The following is a 22,541-nucleotide window of genomic DNA, read 5'->3' as shown; positions in this document are numbered from 1 at the left end:
AGTTAGATATCAAGGTGCCAGCAAGGTTGCAGTCTCTCTGGAGGCTGTAGGGGAAGAATCTGTTTCTACTTCTTTCATCTCTGGTGGTTCTTGGCATTCTTGACTCAGAGTTGTGTCACCCAGACTCTATAATCACATTGTCTTCTCCTTTTCTGTCTGTGTTATCTTCCTTTATCTCACTCTTATAAGGACACTTGTCACTGGATTTAAAACCCACCATAAAATCTGGGAGAAAGCTCTTCTACTCCAAATTCTTAATCACGTATTTTGCTATATAAGGTAATATTCAATTTTTTATACCGTACTATTAATATCAAGGTAATATTCACAGGTTCTGAGAATTAGGATGTGGTCATATCTTTTGTGGGGCCACCATGCAGCTCACTATCCCTATTATCACTATTAATTAGCCTGGCAAAATAGGATGTCCTTAAGATAGCCCCTAATATATGACTAAAACTTTTATTTCTTTAAAATTTAAATGATTAAGATAATCAATGTCTGAAGATATATAATTTCTTAGAGTAAGCTTTATGATTTTTGAAGATATGATACAAAGTTGAGAAATATTGGTCTGACTGATTAATATTTTATTATAAAATATTTTGTGCATATATAAAAATACAAGTGTTGTACTCAATATGCAAGCAAATTTGGAAAACTCAGCAATGGCCACAGGGCTGGAAAAGGTCAGTATTCACTTCCTTCTCAAAGAAGGGTAATTCCAAAGTATGTTCAAACTACCATACCACTGAACTCATTTCATATGCTAGCAAGGTAATGCTTGAAATCCTTCAAGCTAGTCTTCAACAGTATGTGAACTGAGAACTTCAATATGTAAAAGCTAGGTTTAGAAAAGATGGAAAAACCAGAGATCAAATGGCCAACATCCACTGGATCATAGGAAAAGCAAGAGAATTCCAGGAAAACATCTATTTCTGCTTCACGGACTACACTGAAACCTTTGACTGTGTGGATCACAACAAACTGGAAAATTCTTAAAGAGATGGGAATATCAGACCACCTCACTTACCTTCTGAGAAACCTTTATGCAGGTCAAGAAGCAACAGTTAAAACTGGACATGGAACAATGGACTGGTTCAAAATAGGGAAAGGAGTGTGTCAAGGTTGTATATTGTTATCCTGCCTATTTAACTTATATACAGAGTACACCTTGTGAAATCAAGATTGCTGGGAGAAATAACAACCTCAGATATGCAGATGACACCACCCTAATGGCAGAAAGGGAAGAGAAGCTAAAGAGCCTCTTGATGGAGGTGAAAGAGGAGATTGAAAAAGCTGGCTTAAAACTCAACATTTAAAAATCTAAGATCATGATATTAATCAGGCCCCATCACTTCATGGCAAATAGATGCAGAAAAATGGAAACAGTGGCAGATTTTATTTTCTTGGGCTCCAAAATCACTGCGGATGGTGACTGCAGCCACAAAACCGCCTGCTCCTTGGAAAAAAAGCTAGGACACACCTAGACAACGTACTGAAAAGCAGAGACATCACTTTGCTGACAAAGGTCCATATTGTCAAAGCTATGGTTTTTTCCAGTGGTCATGTACAGATGTAAGAGTTGGACCATAAAGAAGGCTGAGCATCAAAGAATGGATACTTTCGAACTGTGGTGTTGGAGAAGACTCTTGAGAGTCTCTTGAACTGCAAGGAGATCAAACCAGTCAATGCTAAAGGAAATCAACCCTGAATATTCATTGGAAGGACTGTGCTAAAACTGAAGCTCCAGTACTGTGGTCTCCTGATGTGACAAGCTGACTCATTGAAAAAGACCCTGATGCTGATTGAAGGCAGGAGAAGGGGGTGACAGAGGAAGAGATGGTTGGATGGCATCGCTGACTCAATGGACATGAGTTTAAGCAAACTCAGGGAGATAAATAGTGAAGGACAGGGAAGCCTATCATGCTGTAGTCCAGGGGGTTGCAAAGAGTTGGACACAACTTAGCAACTGAACAACAATAAGAAAAATACAAGAACGCCTATGTACTTACATCCTAACTCTGAAATATTAAATTTTGCATTATTAAAGAGAATTACCATGCATGAGACAAGTGCTCAGGGCTGGTGCACTGGGAAGACCCAGAGGGATCGGATGGGGATGGAGGCGGGAGGGGGGATCGGGATGGGGAACACATGTAAATCCATGGCTGATTCATGTCAGTGTATGGCAAAAACCACTACAATATTGTAAAGTAATCAGCCTCCAACTAATAAAAATAAATGAAAAAAAAAAAAAAAAAGAATTACCAGTACAGTTGAAATACTTTGTATTCTCTTCCTCTGCTTTATTCTACCATCTCTTCTTCTTCAGAGATAATTACTATCCTTAATTTGGTGTTTCTCTGTGTCATGAAAATATTTAATACTATTTATAAATATTGGTGAATTGGGTTGGTGAAAAGATTCATTCAGTTTTTTTCATAAGATGGCTCTAGTAGTGCTTAGTTGTCTTTAACTTCATTCAAAACAATTTTGTTAGATTGTATTGTGAACAGCTATCATATCAGCATGTGTTTAAAAAAATCTTATCAAAATTGGTGAATTTTTGTGTAGCCATTTTAATGATGATGGAGTAAAATAAGAAACATTTTAGAGACTTTATGCTTTATTATTTCAAACAAATAATGCAACAGAAGCACACTAAAAAAGATTTGTGCAGTGTATAGAGAAGGTGCTATGATTGACTGAATATTTCAAAAGGCGTTTGTGGGCAGTGCAGTCAGTGGTCCCTCGGCTCTCTCTGGCTTCAACAGCGCTTGGACAGAATAGACCCAGGGACACCCCTTGTTCCAGCCTCTGACCACCTTCCAACCTTTTCTCTGGCTGCAATCTTTGGAATCAGCCACTCAGCTGTCTGCAAACATCAGGACCAGAAACACCATTTTTTGAGCTTAACTCCTTATTACTGATCAACCATGAACTCCAAGATTCATCAGAATTACTTCACTGAGGTGGAGGCAGCCATCAACTGCCTGGTCAAAATGCATCTGCGGGCCTGCTATACATACTTGTCTCTGGGCTTGTATTTCAACCAGGACAATGTGGCTCTGGAGGGCGTGGGCCACTTTTTCCATGAATTGGCCAAGGAGACGCAGAGGGCGCAGAGTGTTTCTTGAAAATGCAAAACCAGCACGATGGCCATGCCCTCTTCCTAGATGTGCAGAAGCATCTCAAGAAGAGTGGGGTAAAAGCCAGGACTCTACTGAAGCTGCCCTTCTCAAGAAGAACGTTAACCAGGCCCTTTTGGAACTGCATGGCTAGGATCTGCCCAAGCAGACCCCCACATCTGTGAATTTTTGGAGAGCTACTTCCTAAATGAGGATGTGAAATTCATCAAGAAGATGGGTGACCAGCTGACCAACCTCTGCAGTCTGGCTGGTTCCCAGGCTGGGTTGGACAATATCTCTTTGAAAGGCTCACCCTCAAGTATGACTCGGAACCTCTGGAGCCCAGTGACCTTTGAGGAGACCCCCTAATGTTAGGGCTTCTGCCTGAAGTCTGTCTTTGCTGACACTAGGCAGCTTTTTAACACTCTGGAGCCCTCTTCCAAGCTTTGGACCAAATGGAAACAATAAAGCTTTTAGCAGAAAAAAAAAAAAAAAAAGAAAAGTTTGTGAAGTTTTGTGCTGGAAATATCTAGCTGGAGGATGCTCCACAGTCAGGTAGACCATGTAGAATGGTTGAAATTGATAGCGATTGAGTCCAGACATTAATTGTGAACAATCAGTGTTACACCACACAGAGACATACTCAAATATTCAGATCAAGTGCACCAGCCTGGTTATGTTCATCACTTTAATTTTTGGGTTCCACATAAGTTAAATGAAAAGAACCTTCTTGATTATATTTCTGCATGTAGTTCTGTACTTAAGTGTAACAAAAATGTTCCATTTTTAAAACAAATTGTGAAGGGTGATGATAAGTGGATACTGTACAATCACGTGGAATGGAAGAGATTGTGGGGCAAGCAAAATGAATTAGCACCAACCACACCAAAACCCCGACCTTCATTCAAAGAAGGTGATGTGTATATGGTGGGATTGGAAGGTTGTCCTCTATTAAGTGTCTGGAAATCCAAACGATTAATTCCAACAAGTACTACTCACAATTAGACCAACTGAAGGCAACACTTGACAAAAAGCGTCTGGAATTATTCTGCAGAAAACACATAATCTTCCATCAGAATACCCCAACAATGTATGTTTCTTTGATGACCAGGCAAAAAGTTGCCTGGGAAGTTCTGATTCATCCGTTGTATTCACCAGACATTGCACCTTTAGATTTCCATTTTTTTCAGTTTTTACAAAATTCCTTTAATGGATAAAATTTCATTTCCCTGGAAGACTGCCAGAGGTATTGCCAAAAGAACAGTTTTTTTGTTCAAAAGGATAGAAAGTTTTGGGAAGATGTAATTATGAAGTTGCCTGAAAAATGGCAGATAGTGAAGCAAAACAGTACATTGTTCAATAAAGTTCATGGTGAAAATGAAAAATGTGTCTTTTATTTTTTTTTTTCATTTTTTTATTGAAGGATAATTGCTTTCTTTCATTTTTACTTAAAAACCAAAGAAACTTTTTGGCTAACTCAATATATATGTAGCTATCATAATATATAGCCATATACTTCTTGGAATGCCACATCTATGTATATGTATATATATTATATATGTGATATGCTATATTTGTTATTTTCTCTATGTTTTATTTTTCAGATATTGGTAAATATATAACTTTGTTCAGTTTTTTTTGGTAGACCAAGTTGCAAACCATGAGTAGGTCATATTAATTTGGTAGGTCATGAACTATTTTAGAAAAAAGAAACAGAATAACAAAGAAAATAGAATGCACCACATGTACTCAATTTTTAAGTATAGGTTTGTGAAAGTTCTCTTTCTTTTTATATATAAGCTGAGTCATAGTGTAAACTATATTTCTAACTGAATAAAACATTTTTTTGAATAAAACATTTGAAAGTCATAGCTCTATTTTCATCATTAATAATATTTGATTATATGAATATACATTTTTCCTGTTGATACTTCAGTTGTTTGCACTGTTTTACTACTACAAATGTTGTTGTAAAATACTGTCAAATCTTGTCTGTTTGTTCATATATGCAAGTCTTTCACTGCATTACTTATAAGTGGAAGTGCTAGAGTAAACGCATTTTCAACTCTGTGGGATATTGCTAAACTCCTCTTCGGTAAGGAGTTTTTACTAGTATACAACATCCATAGGAAGTACAAGAGTGAACCCTAATGTAAACTACAGATGTTGAGTTATAATGGTATGTCAATGTAGATTCATCAATGTCACCTGGTGGGGGATGTCAATAATGAAGAAGGTTTTATGTTGTGGGGGCAGAGATTATATGGGAACTCTGTATTTTCAGCTCAATTTTTTCATGAACATGTAATTGCTCTAAAATAAAATAAAGTTAATTAAAAAAGCAAAAAATTTCACCTCACCCTGGAGAACTACTGCCTATATAGCCATCCTGCCTCAAAGGCTTATTAAGACTTAAAAATATTTTTTTAGGGAGGGAATCTCTCTCAATAAAAAAACATAACAGTAGGAGATCTGGGAAGGGCTGTTTATTTGACAAAAAAATATTAGTGAAAAGGAATGAAATGTATCTCCACTGCTTATAAAACAGGGCACAGCAGAACAGGTTGAAAACCACTATTTTTTGATTCTTAAAATCAAAGGAAAAAAATCAGTGCCTAAGTAATTTTTCCAAGGCAGGAATTTGGCAATTTTCTTTTGTTGGCTCCAAGAGAAAAATGGCCTAATAAAACAAAAAATGTTTAGTATTCCATGATCAGATATTATTTTTATACAGCACAGTAAAAATCTATTAAAAATATCTGGCTAATTTATCTTAATACAGGTCTTATTTGTTAAATTGCCACACAAATAAGACTATGCCCTTTTTCTTTCCTTAGAAAAATAAGAAGGCTTGGAGCTCCTGCTCTAGACCTACTAGGGGTTTCATACAATTAGTTGAACCATTTATATTAAAACTTCTGAGTCATGGCTTCAACCCGTTCACTTTTCAAGTGAAGCAGATAACTAAGATATTACTTGGATAATTTACTTGACTGATTTATTAGGCTTTAATAAGATCCAAGTTACTTGGGTTATTCGTTAGGGCTTTTTGTGAGAGGACAGTTGCTCTGACTTAGCCATTAGCTGCTTCCTTTTTCCCTTTCTTCAACCCCACTCCCCCTCCCCTGTTCTTTCTTTTTGAAACTTAGTTCCTTATTTTCATTAACAAAACAGGATCTAAACACCTTGGCACCCTCACTTGTGCCTCTTTCCTACTGCCGTTTCTGAAACTTTCAAGAAAACTTGACTTTCAGTAAAGAGTTTTTTAGGAAAGTATTTACAAAGTCTTTTCAATTAAATGCAACGACAACATGGGTGGATATTTTAATTACTTTATAAGGTTTAAGTCTGCTTTCAATATGCAGTGGTAGGTGTCTTCAGAAGTTACCAAAAGTAGTAAACACTGGTCAAAAATTAGGCAGCATGTCCTATGCTATCCCTTTAAGCCCAGTATTTGGCTGTTTACCAGGTGTTACGTGTTTGAGTTTGTTGCCTTTTTCAGCTTTCAAGGCACTAGAAGGAAAGGTAGTATTTTATACATTCATTTCAGCCCAATATAACCAGCACCGACTCTGAATTCATTCTCTCTCAGCTATTTCTTTTCGCTTTCTCTAAGTCTCATTTTCTTCCATAGTCTCATTTCTTCCTTCTGCTCTTCATACCCCTTTTTATGCAGTTGCAAGTATCAGGTGCAGTCCAATACACCGCCACGATTTTCTCTTTATTCTTCCCCCGCATAAATGTAAGCATAACCACTTCTTCGCTAAAGTATTAAAAAGTACGCGAAAGCTGGTCTACACCTTTGGTCAAAACGCTCTCCCCTACACCACACCTTAAGTCCTTCCATTTCTCCTTACCTCCGGCAAAAAAAAAGCTTTCGATCTAAATTCACCCCCTTCCCACCAGCAAGCAGTCTTATTGCTACTGCTCTGCCTACCGAACCCAAGTTCTCGTCAGCCCTTCAGTTTCCAGAGAGAAACGAAAACCACTTGGATTTGGGGGCTTTCAAGACCACGACCGGATTTCCTCCTCCTCATCGGACCTCTGGCCCTCTGCGCTTCCTCATTCGGAATCCATCTCCACCTAAGCGGCTGTCTTCCCGCAGCGCCACTTCCGGGTCTCCGGTGTCGCTACTTTACGGGTCCGCCCACCTCCCCCGCGCACTTCCTAGAGCTTGGTCCCAGCGACAGCGGGGTCGGAGTGGAGGCGTGGGCTGGCCGAGCGAGCGCGAGGGGTCCCCTGCCAGAAGACGCACTGCATGGGGTCTGGGGTCTGAGAACCCCGGTCCTGCCTCGGAGTCGAGTGCGGGCGGGGGAGGAACAGTTCTTTCCGCGCACCGAGCGCGGCGCACCCGGAAGTGGCGCGGTACGGGCGCTGCGCCGCCTCCGGAGGCGGGTGCCAGGTACCGGGAGGTGGAGGAGACGCCACGGTACTCTCCGGCGTGAGTGTCAGCCGAGGGCGCAAGACGGGTAGAGGCGGGAAGCCGGCCGGGTTCCGGGGGCCAAGGGCCTCCCAGGGTGGCTGGGCTGGCTAAAGGACTGCCGCGGCCGAAGGCGAGCCCGGTTCTCTTCAGTTCTCACTGCCGAGACCAGCTTTCTTCAGGTCACCACCGCCTCCTCCTCCCGCTGCTCGCCGGGCGGGTTGAGGGGAGTTGTTCTAATGAGGAAGGCGCTGCTGTAGAGCCCACTTGAGTTTTCTCTGCTTCTGGGAGAAGGCGAGCGGCCGCTGTGGTGGTAGAGGGGGAGTGGGGGGTGGGGCTCTTGCTTTTCGGCCTCTACAACCCTTCCTGAGAAATGCTTTTTTTCCTCAGGAAATGCACCACAGACTTAATTCCCTCTCATATTTCTGTCTTTACCGCCTTTCAGCTTCTGACTTTGTGACTCCTGTGTACTTTAAAGGATGCTGGAGTCGTATGTGACTCCCATTTTAATGAGCTATGTGAATCGCTACATCAAGAACTTAAAGCCGTCAGATCTACAGCTTTCGCTATGGGGTGGAGATGTGGTTCTCAGCAAGCTGGAGTTAAAATTGGATGTGCTGGAGCAGGTAAGCGGTGCAGCTGTCACGGATTGGAAACATTTTCAGCCTATTTAGAAGTAATCTGGTCTTTCCTGCACTTTGATTTTATGCTTTAAAACCTTCGTTTTTCTGCTGATGTATTTAGAGCTATCTTGAAACTAGAGACTCTCCTTTTCAGAATTTTTTTCTTTTACGGTTTGTTGCTAGTGATGGATTGTTGGAATCGTAATCCCCCAAGTTGCCGTAACAGAAAAACAATTTCATTGTTCTTTTCAGAATTCGTCCCCCATTTTACTCAGTTCTTATACATTACCGAATATGCTAATTTACACTGCTAGGATTCTAAATGATGCTGGAAAATATTATATTCCCTTTTTCCCTTTTGGGGAATGAAGGGTCCTGAAGACAACAAGGTCAGATCTTGAGGAAAGTTCTCTTCTTAGGAAAGATGACAGTACCCACGGAATCCTCAGAATATTGAGTAGACAAAGATCGAAAATGCCAGCATAATTGAAAAGTTTTTTCTTAATCACTTTTTAAATTTTCTTTTTAACGTGAGAACGGTCTGATGTGAATTAACTTTAACTTCAAAGTTTATATATTTATTAGGTCACTTAGTACATTTATTATTAACATGTCAGGTAATTCTATTAGCCTTGAGAATACACAAGTTATCTCTGGAAACTTGAGGAGTCAGAGACCAACTGCTTTTTAGGAGATAAGGGAATTCACACCGATGGTGATGTTATTTATAATTTTTGGTTATATCCCACTGCTTTCTCTATTGTTGAATAATCTAGAGTTAACACTGAGAAATAATATTCTTGGTTTCCTCTTTGTCCTCTCCAAGATTGATTATCTGAATATTTTCATTGTTTTTTAATGAGCAGAAATCCTAAGCATAAGCTTACTTTTTGCATATTGGTGACACCTTTGTAACCACTGTCCAGATGGAAAAATAAAATATTTCCGGCACTCAAAAAAAACTCTCCTTGCTTCTTTGTAATTAGTAGCTCCGCCCCTAAGACAGGTGATTGCTGTTCTGATTTCTGTCAACACACACGTTTCTTGAACCTCTTCTTGAAACTTAAATAAATGGGAATCACTTGTGTTTGAATTCTTTTGTTAACATTGAGGCTAAAATTGACTCAGGTTGTTGCATGAAGGATAGTTTATTCTTTGTATTGCCTTGTTGTATTCCATTGTATAAAGATTCATTTTACCTGTTTTATGTATTTCCTTTTGATATACATTTGGATTTTTTTCTACTTTTGGCTTTTATGAAGAAAGCTCTTATGAACATACTTGTATTGGACATAGGTGTTTATTTCCCTTAGAAGGCAGGCATATGTTTAACTTTAATGGATACTGCCAAATAGTTTTCTAGTGTGGTGGTGGTGGTGGTGGTTTACTTATACTAAGTTGCATCCCACTCTTGCAACACCATGGACTGTAGCCTGCCAGGCTCCTTTGTCCATGGGATTCTCCAGACAAGAATACTGGAGTGGGTTGTCATTTGCTTCTCCAGGGGATCTTCCCAACTTTACATTCTCACCAGTAGGGGATCTTCCCAACTTTACATTCTCACCAGTAATGTGTGGGAATTACAGTTACTTCACCTTTTTGCTGTTATACAATGAGTTTGTTATTTTTAGCCTTTCCATGTACTATGGACTGTTTGTATATCTTTTTTTTGCCAAATGTCTGTTCAAGTCCTTTGCTCATTTAAAATTTTTTTGTACTTGTTACTGAGTTGTAGGAATTATTTATATATTTTGGGTATCAGTCCCATATCAGATACAATTTGCAAGTATTATTGCCCACTGTGGGTTGACTTTTGACTCTATTGATAGTGTCCTTTGAAGAGCTAAAGTTTAAAATTTTTTTTTCTTTTTTTTTCCCATTTTTTTAAATTAGTTGGAGGCGAATTACTTTACCGTATTTAGTGGTTTTTGCCATACATTAACATGAATCAGCCATGGATTTACATGTATTCCCCATCTTGATCCCCCTTCCCACCTCCCTCTCTACCCGATCCCTCTGGGTCTTCCCAGTGCACCAGGCCCTAGCACTTGTCTCATGCATCCAACCTGGGCTGGTGATCTCTTTCACCCTAGATAATATACATGTTTCGACGCTGTTCTCTCGAAACATCCCACCCTCGCCTTCCCCACAGAGTCCAAAAGTCTGTTCTGTACATCTGTCTCTCTTTTTCTGTTTTGCATATAGGGTTATCATTACCATCTTTCTAAATTCCGTATATATATGTGTTAGTATACTGTATTGGTCTTTATCTTTCTGGCTTACTTCACTCTGTATAACAGGCTCCAGTTTCATCCATCTCATTAGAACTGATTCAAATGAATTCTTTTTAATGGCTGAGTAATATTCCATGGTGTATATGTACCACAGCTTCCTTATCCATTCGTCTGCTAAAGTTTTAAATTTTGACAAAGTCCAACTTACAATTTTTTCTTTTGATGCCTGGGCTTTTGGTTTTATATCTAAGAAATCATTGCCAAATCCAGTGTCATGAAGCTTTCACCCTATGTTTTCTTCTAAGAGTTTTATAGTTTTAGCTCTCACGTTAGGTCTTTGATCACTTTGAGTTAATTTTTGCATATGATACAAGTATCCAAGTTTGTATGTTTCTGCATGTGGTTATTCATGGATTACTTAGAAGTGTGTTGCTTAATTTTCAGACATTTAGGGAATAGCTGATTATCTTTCTGTTATTGATTTCTAATTTAATTCCAAGTGTTTAGTATATTCTCTGTGATTTTGATCCATTATAATTTGACTCAGTATGTGGTCATGAATTTTTATTTTTGGAAATATTTCATGTGTAATTGATGAGAGATATGTATCCTATAGTTGTCACCTTTTTCTTCTATAAATGTCAGTTGCTTCAAATTGGTTACTTGAGTTCTTCAAATCTTATAAATCCATTAAGATTTCCCTTGTCTGCTTGTTCTATTAATTACAAAGAGAGATACCTTAATGGTTAACACCTCCAACTATGATTGTGAATTTGTCTACTTCCCTTTTGTGAACATTCACTTTATATGTCTTGAAGTTACATTGTTAAGTACACACAGGTATAGTATTTTGATATCTTATTTTTCAGTTTAGTTCAGCTACTCAGTCGTGTCTGACTCTCTGCAACCGCATGGTCTGTAGCATGCCAGGCCTCCCTGTCCATCACCAACTCCCGGAGCTTACTCAAATTCAGTCCATCGAGTCGGTGATGCCGTCCAGCCATCTCATCCTTTGCTGTCCCCTTCTCCTCCCACCTTCAACCTTTCTCAGCATCAGGGTCTTTTCCAATGAGTCAGTTCTTTGTATCCAGTGGCCAAAGTATTGGAGTTTCAGCTTCAACACATCAGTTCTTCCAATGAATGCCCAGCACTGATCTCCTTTAGGATGGACTGGTTGGATCTCCTTGCAGTCCAAGGGACTCTCAAGAGTCTTCTCCAACACCACAGTTCAGAAGCATCAATTCTTCTGTGCTCAGCTTTCTTTACAGTCCAGCTCTCACATCTATACATGTCTGCTGGAAAAATCATAGCTTTAATTAGATGGACCTTTGTTGGCAAAGTAATGTCTCTGCTTTTTAATATGCTGTCTAGGTTGGTCATAGCTTTTCTTCCAAGGAGCAAGCGTCTTTTAATTTCATGGCTGCAGTCACCATCTGCAGTGACTTTGGAGCCCCCCAAAATAAAGTCTCTCACTGTTTCCATTGTTTCCCCATCTATTTGCCGTGAAGTGATGGGACTGGATGCCTTGATCTTAGTTTTCTGAATGCTGAGTTTTAAGCCAACTTTTTCACTCTCCTTTTCCACTTTCATCAAGAGGCTCTTATTTTTGAATACACTTAAAAAATCATTCTGAAATGTGTCCCTCTTTCACTCTAGTAATTCTTCTTGCCTTAAAGTCTTTTTGATTAGAGAAGCAACAGAAATAAGTTTTTATAAAGATCACAAAATGGATATTTGACTTACTAGCATCTACCTTAAATTATTATAGCATTCTTACCATTTTCTCTATAGTCTTACAGTAGTTTAACTGCATGTACCCCCATTTTCTCCTGCCTTTATTTGGTTTTGTGGTTCTTGTTTTTGTTTGTTCAGTTTGGGTTAGCTCATTTAGTTTGTTTTTCTGCTGTCTTCAGGTAGAAGCCTCGGTTATTGGTTCAAGATATTTCTCCTTTTCTACTATAGGCATTTACAGCTATAAATTTCTTTAGCTGGCTGTATCCTGTCCATTTTGGTGTGTTGTGTTTTCATTTTCATTCAGTTCAAATGTTTTCTGATTTTCCTTGAAATAGCAGTGTATTTTTGCACTTGTTGGATGGAATGTTTTATAGCTGTCAGGTCAAAATTGATTGACAGTATTTTTCAGGTCTTCTCTATATTTGTTGATTTTTGTCTGTTTTTCATTGTTGCAAGTGACGTATGCAAGTTTCCATGATTAGTATTGTCATTGTTCAGTTGCTAAGTGGTGTCTGACTCTTAGTGACCCCATGGACTACAGCACGCCAGCTTCCCTGTCCTTCATTGTCTCTTGGAATTTGCTCAGATTCATGTCCATTGAGCCAGTATTGCTATCTAACCATCTCATCCTCTGCCACCCTCTTCTCCTTTTGCCTTCAGTCTTTCCCAGCATCAGGGTCTTTTCCAGTGAGTCACCTCTTCACATCAGGTGACCAAAGTGTTGGAGCTTCAGCATCAATCCTTCCAATGAATATTCAAGGTTGATTTCCTTTAGAATTGACTGGTTTGTCTCCTTGTAGTCCAAGGGACTCGCAGGAGTCTTCTCCAATACAGCAGTTCGAAAGCATAAATTCTTTGGCGTTCAGCCTTTTTTATGGTCCAACTCTCATGTCTTTACATGACTACTGGAAAAACCATAGCTTTGACTAGATAGACCTTTGTCAGCAAAGTACGTCTGAGCTTTTTAATACTGTGTTTAGGTTTGTTGTAGCTTTTCTTCCAAGGAGCGAGCATCTTTTAATTTCATGGCTGCAGTCACCATCTGCAATGATTTTTGGAGCCCAAGAAAATAAAATCTGTCACCGCTTCTACTTTTTCCCCTTCTAGTTGCCATGGAGTGATGGGACCAGATGCCATGACCTTAGTTTCTTGAATGTTGAGTTTTAAGTCAGTTTTTTCACTCTTTTTTCACCTTCATCAAGAGGCTCCTTTAGTTCCTCTTCGCTTTCTGCCATTATGGTGGTATCATCTGCATTTGTGAGGTTGTTATTTCTCCCAGCAATATTGATTCCAGCTTGTGATTCATCCAGCCCGACGTTTCTCATGATGTACTCTGCATGTAAGTTAAATAAGCAGGGTGACGACACAGTGAGCTTGACGTATTCACGTCCCGATTTTGAGTCCGTCAGTTGTTTCGTGTGAGGTTCTAACTGTTGCTTCTTGACTCGCATGCAGGTTTCTCAGGAGAGAAGTAGTGTGGTCTGGCATTTCCGTCTCGTACAGAACTTTCCAGTTTGTTGTCATCCACACAGTCAGAGCCTTTCATGGTCAGTGCAGCAGAAGTAGATGTTTTTCTGGAATTCCCTTGCTTTCTCTGTGATCTAGTGAACACTGGCAATTTGATCTCTGGTTCCTCTGCCGTTCCTCTGTTGTTTTCGACATTGCACCCGTGTACTGCATTTCAGACTCTTTTGTTCAAGACTATGAAGACTACGTGATTTCTTCTAAGGGATTCTTTCCCACAGTAGTAGATATAATGGTCATCTGAATTAAATTCGCCCATTCCTATCCATTTTAGTTCATTGATTCTTAAGATGTTGATGTTTACTCTTGTCATCTTCTGTTTGACCGTGTCCAGTTTACCTTGATCCATGCAACTAACATTCCAGGTTCCTATGCAGTATTATTATTTTTTTTTTTTCTGACACATTGTCTTATTTTATTCAAATAGCAGTCTGCTCACACATGGTCCAAGAACACTTGAATAATAAAGCAAATATAATCACATATTAAAAATTGGTCTTCAAACATCATAGCCAATGATGCCATGCTTGCCTATGATCTCGCCAACATAAAACCACATCCACACCTCAGTGGCCACCAAACCATTCAGTAGAGCTTCCTTAACAGTGAGCTGTTTGAAGCTACCGGTTTTAGCACTGTTGATAATTTTTTTCAAGCTCTGAATTGCTGTAGGGATCTCAGCAGGGGTTGAAGGAACCAGCTCAACCTTGGCGTAGTACCAAAACGTGGCCAATCGAGGCTTTGAGTAAGTCACAGCAGTGTTGACCAGCGCCGGGACCTCCTCCATGAGGTTACGGACAAACTGGGCCATAGTCCTAGGACGGAGAGCCTGTCGCCCCGACTGTGCAGTATAATTCTTTACAACTTCGGACATTAGTTTCACCACCAGACACTTCCACAACAAAGTGGTGTTTTTGTTTTGGCCGAGCTGCTTCATTCTTTCTGGAGCTACTAGTAATTATTCTCTGCCTTCCCCGGTAGTATAATGGACACCTTCCAACCTGCGGGGCTCATCTTCTGGTGTCATATCTTTTTGCCTTTTCATACTGTTTATGTGTTTATGGGGCTTTCCTGGTAGGTCATATGGTAAAGAATATGCCTGTATGCAGGAGACCCAGGTTCAATCCTTGCGTTGGGAAGATCCCCTGGAAAAGGGCATGGCAACCCACTCTAGTATATTTGCCTGGAATTTCCCATGGAGAGAGGAGCCTGGTGGGCTGCAGTCCATTGGGTCACCAATAGTCAGACATGACTGAATGACTTTCACTCACGGAGTTCTCATGATCAGAATACTGGAGTGGTTTACCATTCCTTCAGCCAGTAGACCATGTTTTGTCAGAACTCTCCACTATGACCCGTCCGTCTTGGATGGCCCTGCATGGCATGGCTCATAGCTTCATTGAGTTATGCAAGCCGCTTTACCACAGCAAGACTGTGATCCATGAAGGGGATTAGTGTTGGATTATTTCTTTTTTCACTTTTTATATATTTTGGGCTTTATTTCTTTGCTCATATATGTTTTATATTTTCTGTTATAAATATTTATTGGTGTATAGTTTATTTACAATGTTGTATTAGTGTCAGGTATATAGCAAAGTGATTCAGTTATACATATATTCATTCTTTTTTACACTTTTTACCCATGTAAGTTATTACAGAATATTGGGTAGAGTTCCCTGTGCTATATAGTAGGTTCTTGTTGGTTATCTGTTTTATATATAATATTGTGTTTATTTTAATCCCAAACTCCTAATTTATCCCTACGCCCATGTTTCCCCTTCAGTAACTATAGTTTTTTTCCAAAATCTGTGAGTCTGTTTCTGTTTTGTAAATATTCTGTTTTGTATATACTTTCTTCTTGAATTGACCCTTGTATCATCATTAAATGTCCCATGTTATCTTTAGTAAGTTTTTTTTCTTAATATCAATTTTTTTCTGATAATAGTGTATTTGGGCTTCCCTGGTGGCTCAGTGGTAAAGAATCCACCTGCCAGTGCAGAAGATGCTGGTTTGATTCCTGGGTCAGGAAGAGCCCCTGGTGAAGGAAATGCAACCCACTCCAGTATTCTTGCCTGGGAAATCCCATAGATAGAGGAGCCTGGCACCACAGTCCATGGGATCGCAGAAGAGTCAGACATGTCTTAGAAACTAAAAAACAAAACAGTAGTGTAATTAATCTACCTGTCTTATGGTTACTGGTTGCATGAAGCATCTTTTGTTTTTCCCCCTTTGTACATTGCATTTTAAACTATCTTACCACTTACGCCTTGTGTTGTATTTCTTGAAGCCTGGTAACATACTTTTGAATGTTTTACTGGAATGTTATTTGGCTTCAAAAACTCTTTAAAATTTCATCTGCTTAATAGTATTTTCAACCTATGACTGAGATAAACTTATTTGTTTTTTTGGCCCAGTCCCGAAGCATGGAGAGTAAGTTTCCGGATCAAGGGTCAGGACTCACTTTCCCTGCAGTGGAAATGCAAAGTCTTAATCCCAGGGAAGTCTTGAGGGATGAACTGATTCTAATTGTTCCTAAAACTTACTTGCATTGGAGAACAGGGGATATGAAAACATATGGAGAACAGTCATATGAAAAACAGGGGAAAATGCTGCTGGAAATTAAGATAGTAGAAATTAAAATTCTCTATATGCTTAAAATATTTTCCCTAGATAGCCAGAAAATATGGTGATTTGATGTATTCAAGCAAGAAACTGGATCACATGGCTTCCTGGGATCTCGTTTATGATTATTTTTTTATTATGGTATAATAGACATGTAGTGCCAGGTGTACAATGTAATGATTTGTATGTGTTGCAAAATGGTCACCAAAGTAAGCCCAGGTAACATCTGTCACCATCCATAGTTTAAAATTTTTTTTTCTTGTGATGAGAACTATTGAAATTTACTCCTTGCACCTTTTGAATATGCTATACAGTGTTATTAACTCACTATGCTATACATTATATCCGAGGGCTTTTAAAATTTTGCAACTGGAAACTTGTGTCTTTTGACTACTTTTACCCATTTTGTTCACTTATCACCTTTTGCCTCTGGTAACCACCAATCTGTTGTCCTTATGTATATAGAAAAATGATACATTAAAATGAAAAACAAAATTTTTTGTCATTTACAGTCTATTTGTGTTTTCAAATCTAAAGTATGTTTCTTCTTGAGAGTATATAGTTGAATCTTACTAGTTTTTAAAAACCCAGTCTGACAGCCTTTGCCTTTTGATTGAAATAATTTAATCCATTCTCTCTCTGTTCATGATTGGATTTGTTTCTACCATTTTGCCATTTTCTTTGTGTTTCATGTCTTTTTTGTTTCTCTCATAATCCTTTGCTACCTTCTTTAAGATTAATGCTCAGTTCAATTCAGTTCAGTCGCTCAGTCGTGTCCAACTCTTTGCGACCCCATGAATCGCAGCGCGCCAGGCCTCCTGTCCATCACCAACTCCCAGAGTTTATGCAAACTCATGTCCTTTGAGTCGGTGATGCCATCCAGCCATCTCATCCTCTGTTGTCCCCTTCTCCTCCTGCCCCCAATCCCTCCCAGCATGCTAATTTGAGATTAATGCTAACTTTATTCCATCAAAATAAAGAAATTTCTCCACTATAGCTTCATTTCTTCTCCCTCCTTTGTGGTGGTATTTCTACATATATTGCATCTCTATGTTATAAACCTAATATCAGTATTAAATTATTTTTTGTAATTGCTGTTTTTAAAAAATTTTTTTGGCTACTCTGGGTCCTTGTTGCTGCACTTGGGCTCTCTCTAGTTACCAGGAGTGGAGGCTGTTCTTCGTTGTGGTGCACGGTCTTCTCATTGCAGTGGCTCCTCTTGTAGCAGCACAGGCTCTAGAGGTCTAGTTCCGGCTTCGGTAGTTGTAGCGTGCTATCTCAGTAGTTGCAGCACACAGGCTTAGTTGCCCTCGGTCATGTGGGATCATCCCAGATCAGGGATCAAACCCATGTCGCCTGCATTGACAGGCAGATTCTTAACTACTGTACCACCAGGGAAGCCTAGTAATTGCCTTTTTTTTGTTTGTTTAAAGGAAATGACTTGCATCGAGTCTTGTGGCACTTAGGCTATTCGTTGCTGTGCATGGGCTTCTCTAGTTGCGGTGTGTGGGTTTCTCCATTGTGGCACTAGGTCTTAATTGCGCCCTCCTCCCTGACCCCCAGCATGTGGGATCTTAGTTCCCTAACCAAGGATGGAATCCACATCCCCTGCATTGGTAGATGGAGTCTTAACCACTGGTCTGCTAGGGAAGTCCCTGTTACTGCCTTTTGAATCAGAAGAAAAATAATAATACATTTATGCTGTCTTTTAATAATCATCTATATAAATACTTTTATTAGTACTCTTTGCATGGCTTGGAGTTACATTACTTCCTTTTGACCTGAAGAACTTCTAGTATTCTGTTACAGAGAATTACCTGAAACTTGATTTGGGTATTCCTTCATTTTTGAAGGTTAGTTTTTGCTAGATAAAGGATTTTGGATTGAGAGTTAGTTTTCATTTGTTATTTAAATATGTCATGTATCTGCCTTTTTGCCTTTATTGTTTGTAATGAGAAGTTAGCTTTTAACCTAGATCCCTTATGATTATACAATGGAAGTGAGAAATAGATTTAAGGGACTAGATCTGATAGACAGAGTGCCTGAAGAACTATGGATGGAAGTTTGTGACATTGTACAGGAGACAGGGACCAAGACCATCCCCAACAAAAGAAATTCAAAAAAGAAAAATGGCTGTCTGAGGAGGACTTACAAATAGCTGTGAAAAGAAGAGAAGTGAAAAGCAAAGGAGAAAAGGAAAGATATATCCATTTGAATGCAGTTTCAGAGAATAGCAAGGAGAGATAAGAAAGCCTTCCTCAGCCATCAATGCAAAGAAATAGAGGAAAACAACAGAATGGGAAAGACTGGAGATCTCTTCAAGAAAATTAGAGATACCAAGGGAACATTTCATGCAAAGATGGGCTCAGTAAAGGACAGAAATGGTGTGGACCTAACAGAAGCAGAAGATGTTTAGAAGAAGTGGCAAGAATACACAGAAGAACTGTACAAAAAAGATCTTCACGATCCAGATAATCACGATGGTGTGATCACTCACCTAGAGCCAGACATCCTGGCATGTGAAGTCAAATGAGCCTTAAGAAGCATCACTACGAACAAAGCTAGTGGAGGTGATGGAATTCCACTTGAGCTCTTTCAAATCCTAAAAGATGATGCTTTGAAAGTGCTGTACTCAATATGTCAGCAAATTTGGAAAACTCAGCAGTGGCCACAAACTGGAAAAAGTCAGCTTTCATTCCAATCCCAAAGAAAGGCAATGCCAAAGAATGTTCAAACTATTTCACAATTGCATTCATCTCACATGCTAGTAAAGTAGTGCTCAAAATTCTCCAAGCCCGGCTTTTGCAGTGTGTGAACCGAGAACATGCAGATGTTCAAGCTGGTTTTAGAAAAGGCAGAGGAACCAGAGATCAAATTGCCAACATCCGCTGGATCATCGAAAAAGCAAGAAAGTTCCAGAAAAACATCTATTTCTGCTGTATTGACTATGCCAAAGCCTTTGACTGTGTGGATCACAATAAACTGTGGAAAATCCTGAAAGAGATGGGAATACCAGACCATCTGACCTGCCTCTTGAGAAACCTGTATGCAGGTCAGGAAGCAACAGTTAGAACTGGACATGGAACAACAGACTGGTTCCAGATAGGAGTACGTCAAGGCTGTATATTGTCACCCTGCTTATTTAACTTATATGCAGAGTACATCATGAGAAACGCTGGGCTGGAGGAAGCACAAGCTGGAATCAAGATTGCTGGGAGAAATATCAATAACCTCAGATATGCAGATGACACCACCCTTATGGCAGAAAGTGAAGAAGAACTAAAGAGCGTCTTGAAAGTGAAAGAGGAGAGTGAAAAAGTTGGCTTAAAGTTCAACATTCAGTAGACAAAGATCATGGCATCTGGTCCCATCACTCCATGGCAAATAGATGGGGAAACAGTGTCAGACTTTATTTTTTTGGGCTCCAAAATCACTGCAGATGGTGATTGCAGCCATGAAATGAAAAGACGCTTACTTCTTGGAAGGAAAGTTATGACCAGCCTAGACAGTATATTGAAAAACAGAGACATTACTTTGTCAACAAAGGTCCATCTAGTCAAGGCTGTGGTTTTTCCAGCGGTCATGTATGGATGTGAGAGTTGGACTATAAAGAAAGCTGAGCACTGAAGAATTGATGCTTTTAAACAGTGATGTTGGAGAAGACTCTTGAGAGTCTCTTGGACTGCAAGGAGATCCAACCAGTCCATCCTAAAGGAGATCAGTCCTGGGTGTTCATTGGAAGGACTGATGTTGAAGGTGAAACTTCAGTATTTTGGCCACCTGATGCAAAGAACTGACTCATTGGAAAAGACCCTGATGTTGGGAAAGATTGAGGGCAGGAGGAGAAGGGGACGGCAGAGGATGAGATGGTTGGATGTCATCACCGACTCAGTGGACATGAGTTTGGGTGAACTCCAGGAATTGGTGATAGGGAGGCGTGGCGTGCTGCGGTTCATGGGGTCGCAAAGAGTGGGACATGACTGAGCAACTGAACTGAACTTACGAAGAATTTTCTTGTATGTAACATGTTGATTTTCTGTTTCTACCTTTAAGGTTTTCTTTTTGTTCCAGACGTTCAAAATTTTTGTTTTGATATGTCTGGGTGTGAATTTGCTGATTCTTTTTCTGCCAGCTCAAATCTGATGTTGAACTCTCTCAGTGAATTTTTAAGTTCATTTATTGTACTTCTAAGAAATTTATTCATTTGGTTTTGTTGGTGAGGCACGTGGAATCTTTTGTTGCGGCACAAAGGTTCTATCATTGTGGTGTGGGGGCTCAGTAGTTGTGCATGGGCTTAGTTTCCCGACCAGGGATCGAACCTGAGTTCCTTGCATTGCAGGGTGGATTCTTAACCACTGAAGCACCAAGGAAGTCCCAATTTCGTTTATTGTTCTTTTCAACTCCAGAATTTCCATTCGCTTCTTTTTTGTAATTTATATCTCATTCTTGATATTTTCTATTCGATGAATCATTGTCATGTAATTCTTTAATTATTTAACATATTTATAATGAACATATTTATAATGTTTTAAGTACTGCATTGAGCATCTTCAGAGATAGTTTCTATTAACTACTTTTGTAAACTTTTCATGTTTCACAATGTTTAGTTGAAAACTGAACATTTTGCATAGTATACTGTAGCAACTCTGTGTTCTAATTTCTTGCCTCTGGGGATATTTGTTGTTGTTGTTGGCTTGTTTGTTTAGTGACTTGCCTGGGCTAAGTTTGTGGTGTCTGTTTTCCCCTGCAGTATGTGATCTCTGATGACTGTGCTCAGTTTTCTTTTTTCTCTCTCCATTCTTTCTGTTTTTATGCTTGGTTTTCTAGGGATTACCCCTGGGTCACTGTAACTGAGTCATCTGCCAGTGATTGGCTAGAGGTGTTAAAACTTTTGAACCAATAAGGCTTCTACTCTTTGGTATGGGACATACACATGTACTAGATATGCTTTGAAAGGAGTTTACAGATCTGATCCATATTTTTACTTAACTTTGTTTACAAGGCTTCTTGGTTAGCTGTGAATGAGTAGATTATTAAGGGTCTCTCCAGTGTTGCCCAAGTAAGCACAACCTGGCCCATACATACAGCTTTCCAGGTTACCAGGAATAATGGGGTCATAGCAAAGCCATCCTTGGCTTTCTTGTTCTCTGGATTACTCTGTTAATTTTCTGGCTGGTCTGCTGTTCTGTTTCTTGCACCAACTGGTATCATGACTTCAGGGTAGCCTTCCCTCATTGCCCCTGAGATTTCTGTTTTTTTTTTTAAATTTATTTATTTTTAATAACTTTGCCCAGTTTTTCACTGCTTTTTGGGGAGAGAATTTGCCAGCCTTCTAACTTAGAATTCTTGAAGTCCTGTTTTAAATTTATTTTTATTTTGTGGTAAAAGTGGATATAGCATAAAATTTACCATCTTAACCATTTTTAAGTGAGCAGTCATGTTAACTATATATACATTATTGTTCAACAGATTTCTAGAACTTTCCATCTTCTAAAACTTAAGCTTTGTACCCACGAAACTACTGCTTCCCTTTTCTCTCTCTCCCTGGCCACCACTGTTCTACTTCTGTGTCTAAGAATTTAACTACTTTAGGTACCTTTCGTAAGTGAAGTTAGATAATATTTGTCTTTTTGTGACTGGCTTATTTAACTTAGCACGATGTCCTTGAGGTTCATTATATGTTGTAGGATATAACAGTTTCCTTTTTAAAGACTAATACTTCATCATATGTATATCCCACATTTTCTTTATCCTTACCTTTCAGTGGACATCAGGTTGTAGTAACCTCTTGACTGTTGTGAATAATGCTGCAAAAACATGGTTGTAGAAGTATGTTTTCAAGATCCTGCTTTCGGTTTCTTTTTAGTGTGTACTGAGAACTGAGATTGCTGGATTATATGGTGACTCTGTTTTTCATTGTTTGAATAATCTGCATACTGTTCTCTATAGTGGTTGTACCATTTTACCTTTGCAGCAACAGCGCACAAGGGTTATACATTCTTTATATACTTACCACACGTTACTTTCTGTGGTGGTGGGTTTTGTTTTGGTTTGTTTTTGTTCTTGTGTTTTCGTTTTTTTTTTGATGGGGCCCTGCTATCAGACGTGAGATGATATGTCATTATGGTTTTTAATTGATTTCTGGCTGTGGTGGGTCTTGGTTGCTGAATGCTGCTTTCTCTAGTTGAGGCGGGAGCAGCGGAGGCTGCTCTGGCTGCAGCGTGGGCTCCTCACTGGGGTGGCTTTTCTCTTT

At 39.3% G+C, this 22,541-nt stretch overlaps 2 protein-coding genes and 1 pseudogene across 15 annotated transcripts in view; 2 read left to right on the top strand and 1 right to left on the bottom strand.

The window, feature by feature from the left end:
* Positions 1 to 2,902: 2,902 nt before the first annotated feature.
* Positions 2,903 to 3,487, top strand: LOC122450953 (annotated as a pseudogene).
* Positions 3,488 to 7,276: 3,789 nt separating this feature from the next.
* Positions 7,277 to 22,541, top strand: part of VPS13B (vacuolar protein sorting 13 homolog B) — a 774,030-nt gene continuing 758,765 nt past the window's right edge. For 5 of the 14 annotated variants that reach the window (XM_043484085.1, XM_043484083.1, XM_043484082.1 and 2 more), the window contains exons 1-2: positions 7,280 to 7,572; positions 7,997 to 8,177. In XM_043484085.1, the coding sequence (XP_043340020.1) occupies positions 8,031 to 8,177 (147 nt within the window). In that variant the 5' untranslated portion in view covers positions 7,280 to 7,572; positions 7,997 to 8,030. The other 9 variants (XR_006272367.1, XM_043484089.1, XM_043484090.1 and 6 more) reach the window with 7 other exon arrangements.
* Positions 14,166 to 14,477, bottom strand: LOC122451326 (ATP synthase subunit g, mitochondrial-like). The gene has a single exon (XM_043484092.1). The coding sequence runs from the start codon at positions 14,475 to 14,477 to the stop codon at positions 14,166 to 14,168; it is 312 nt and encodes a 103-aa protein (XP_043340027.1).

Source organism: Cervus canadensis, chromosome 12, assembly GCF_019320065.1.
Source record: "Cervus canadensis isolate Bull #8, Minnesota chromosome 12, ASM1932006v1, whole genome shotgun sequence".
NCBI lineage: Eukaryota > Metazoa > Chordata > Mammalia > Artiodactyla > Cervidae > Cervus > Cervus canadensis.
The sequence above is the reverse complement of the archived record's forward strand: the minus strand, read 5'-3'. Positions and strand labels throughout refer to the sequence as shown.

Bases quoted from the DNA above. Each gene is read 5' to 3' on its own strand.
- LOC122451326 (XM_043484092.1), bottom strand. From the start codon at position 14,477: ATGGCCCAGTTTGTCCGTAACCTCATGGAGGAGGTCCCGGCGCTGGTC.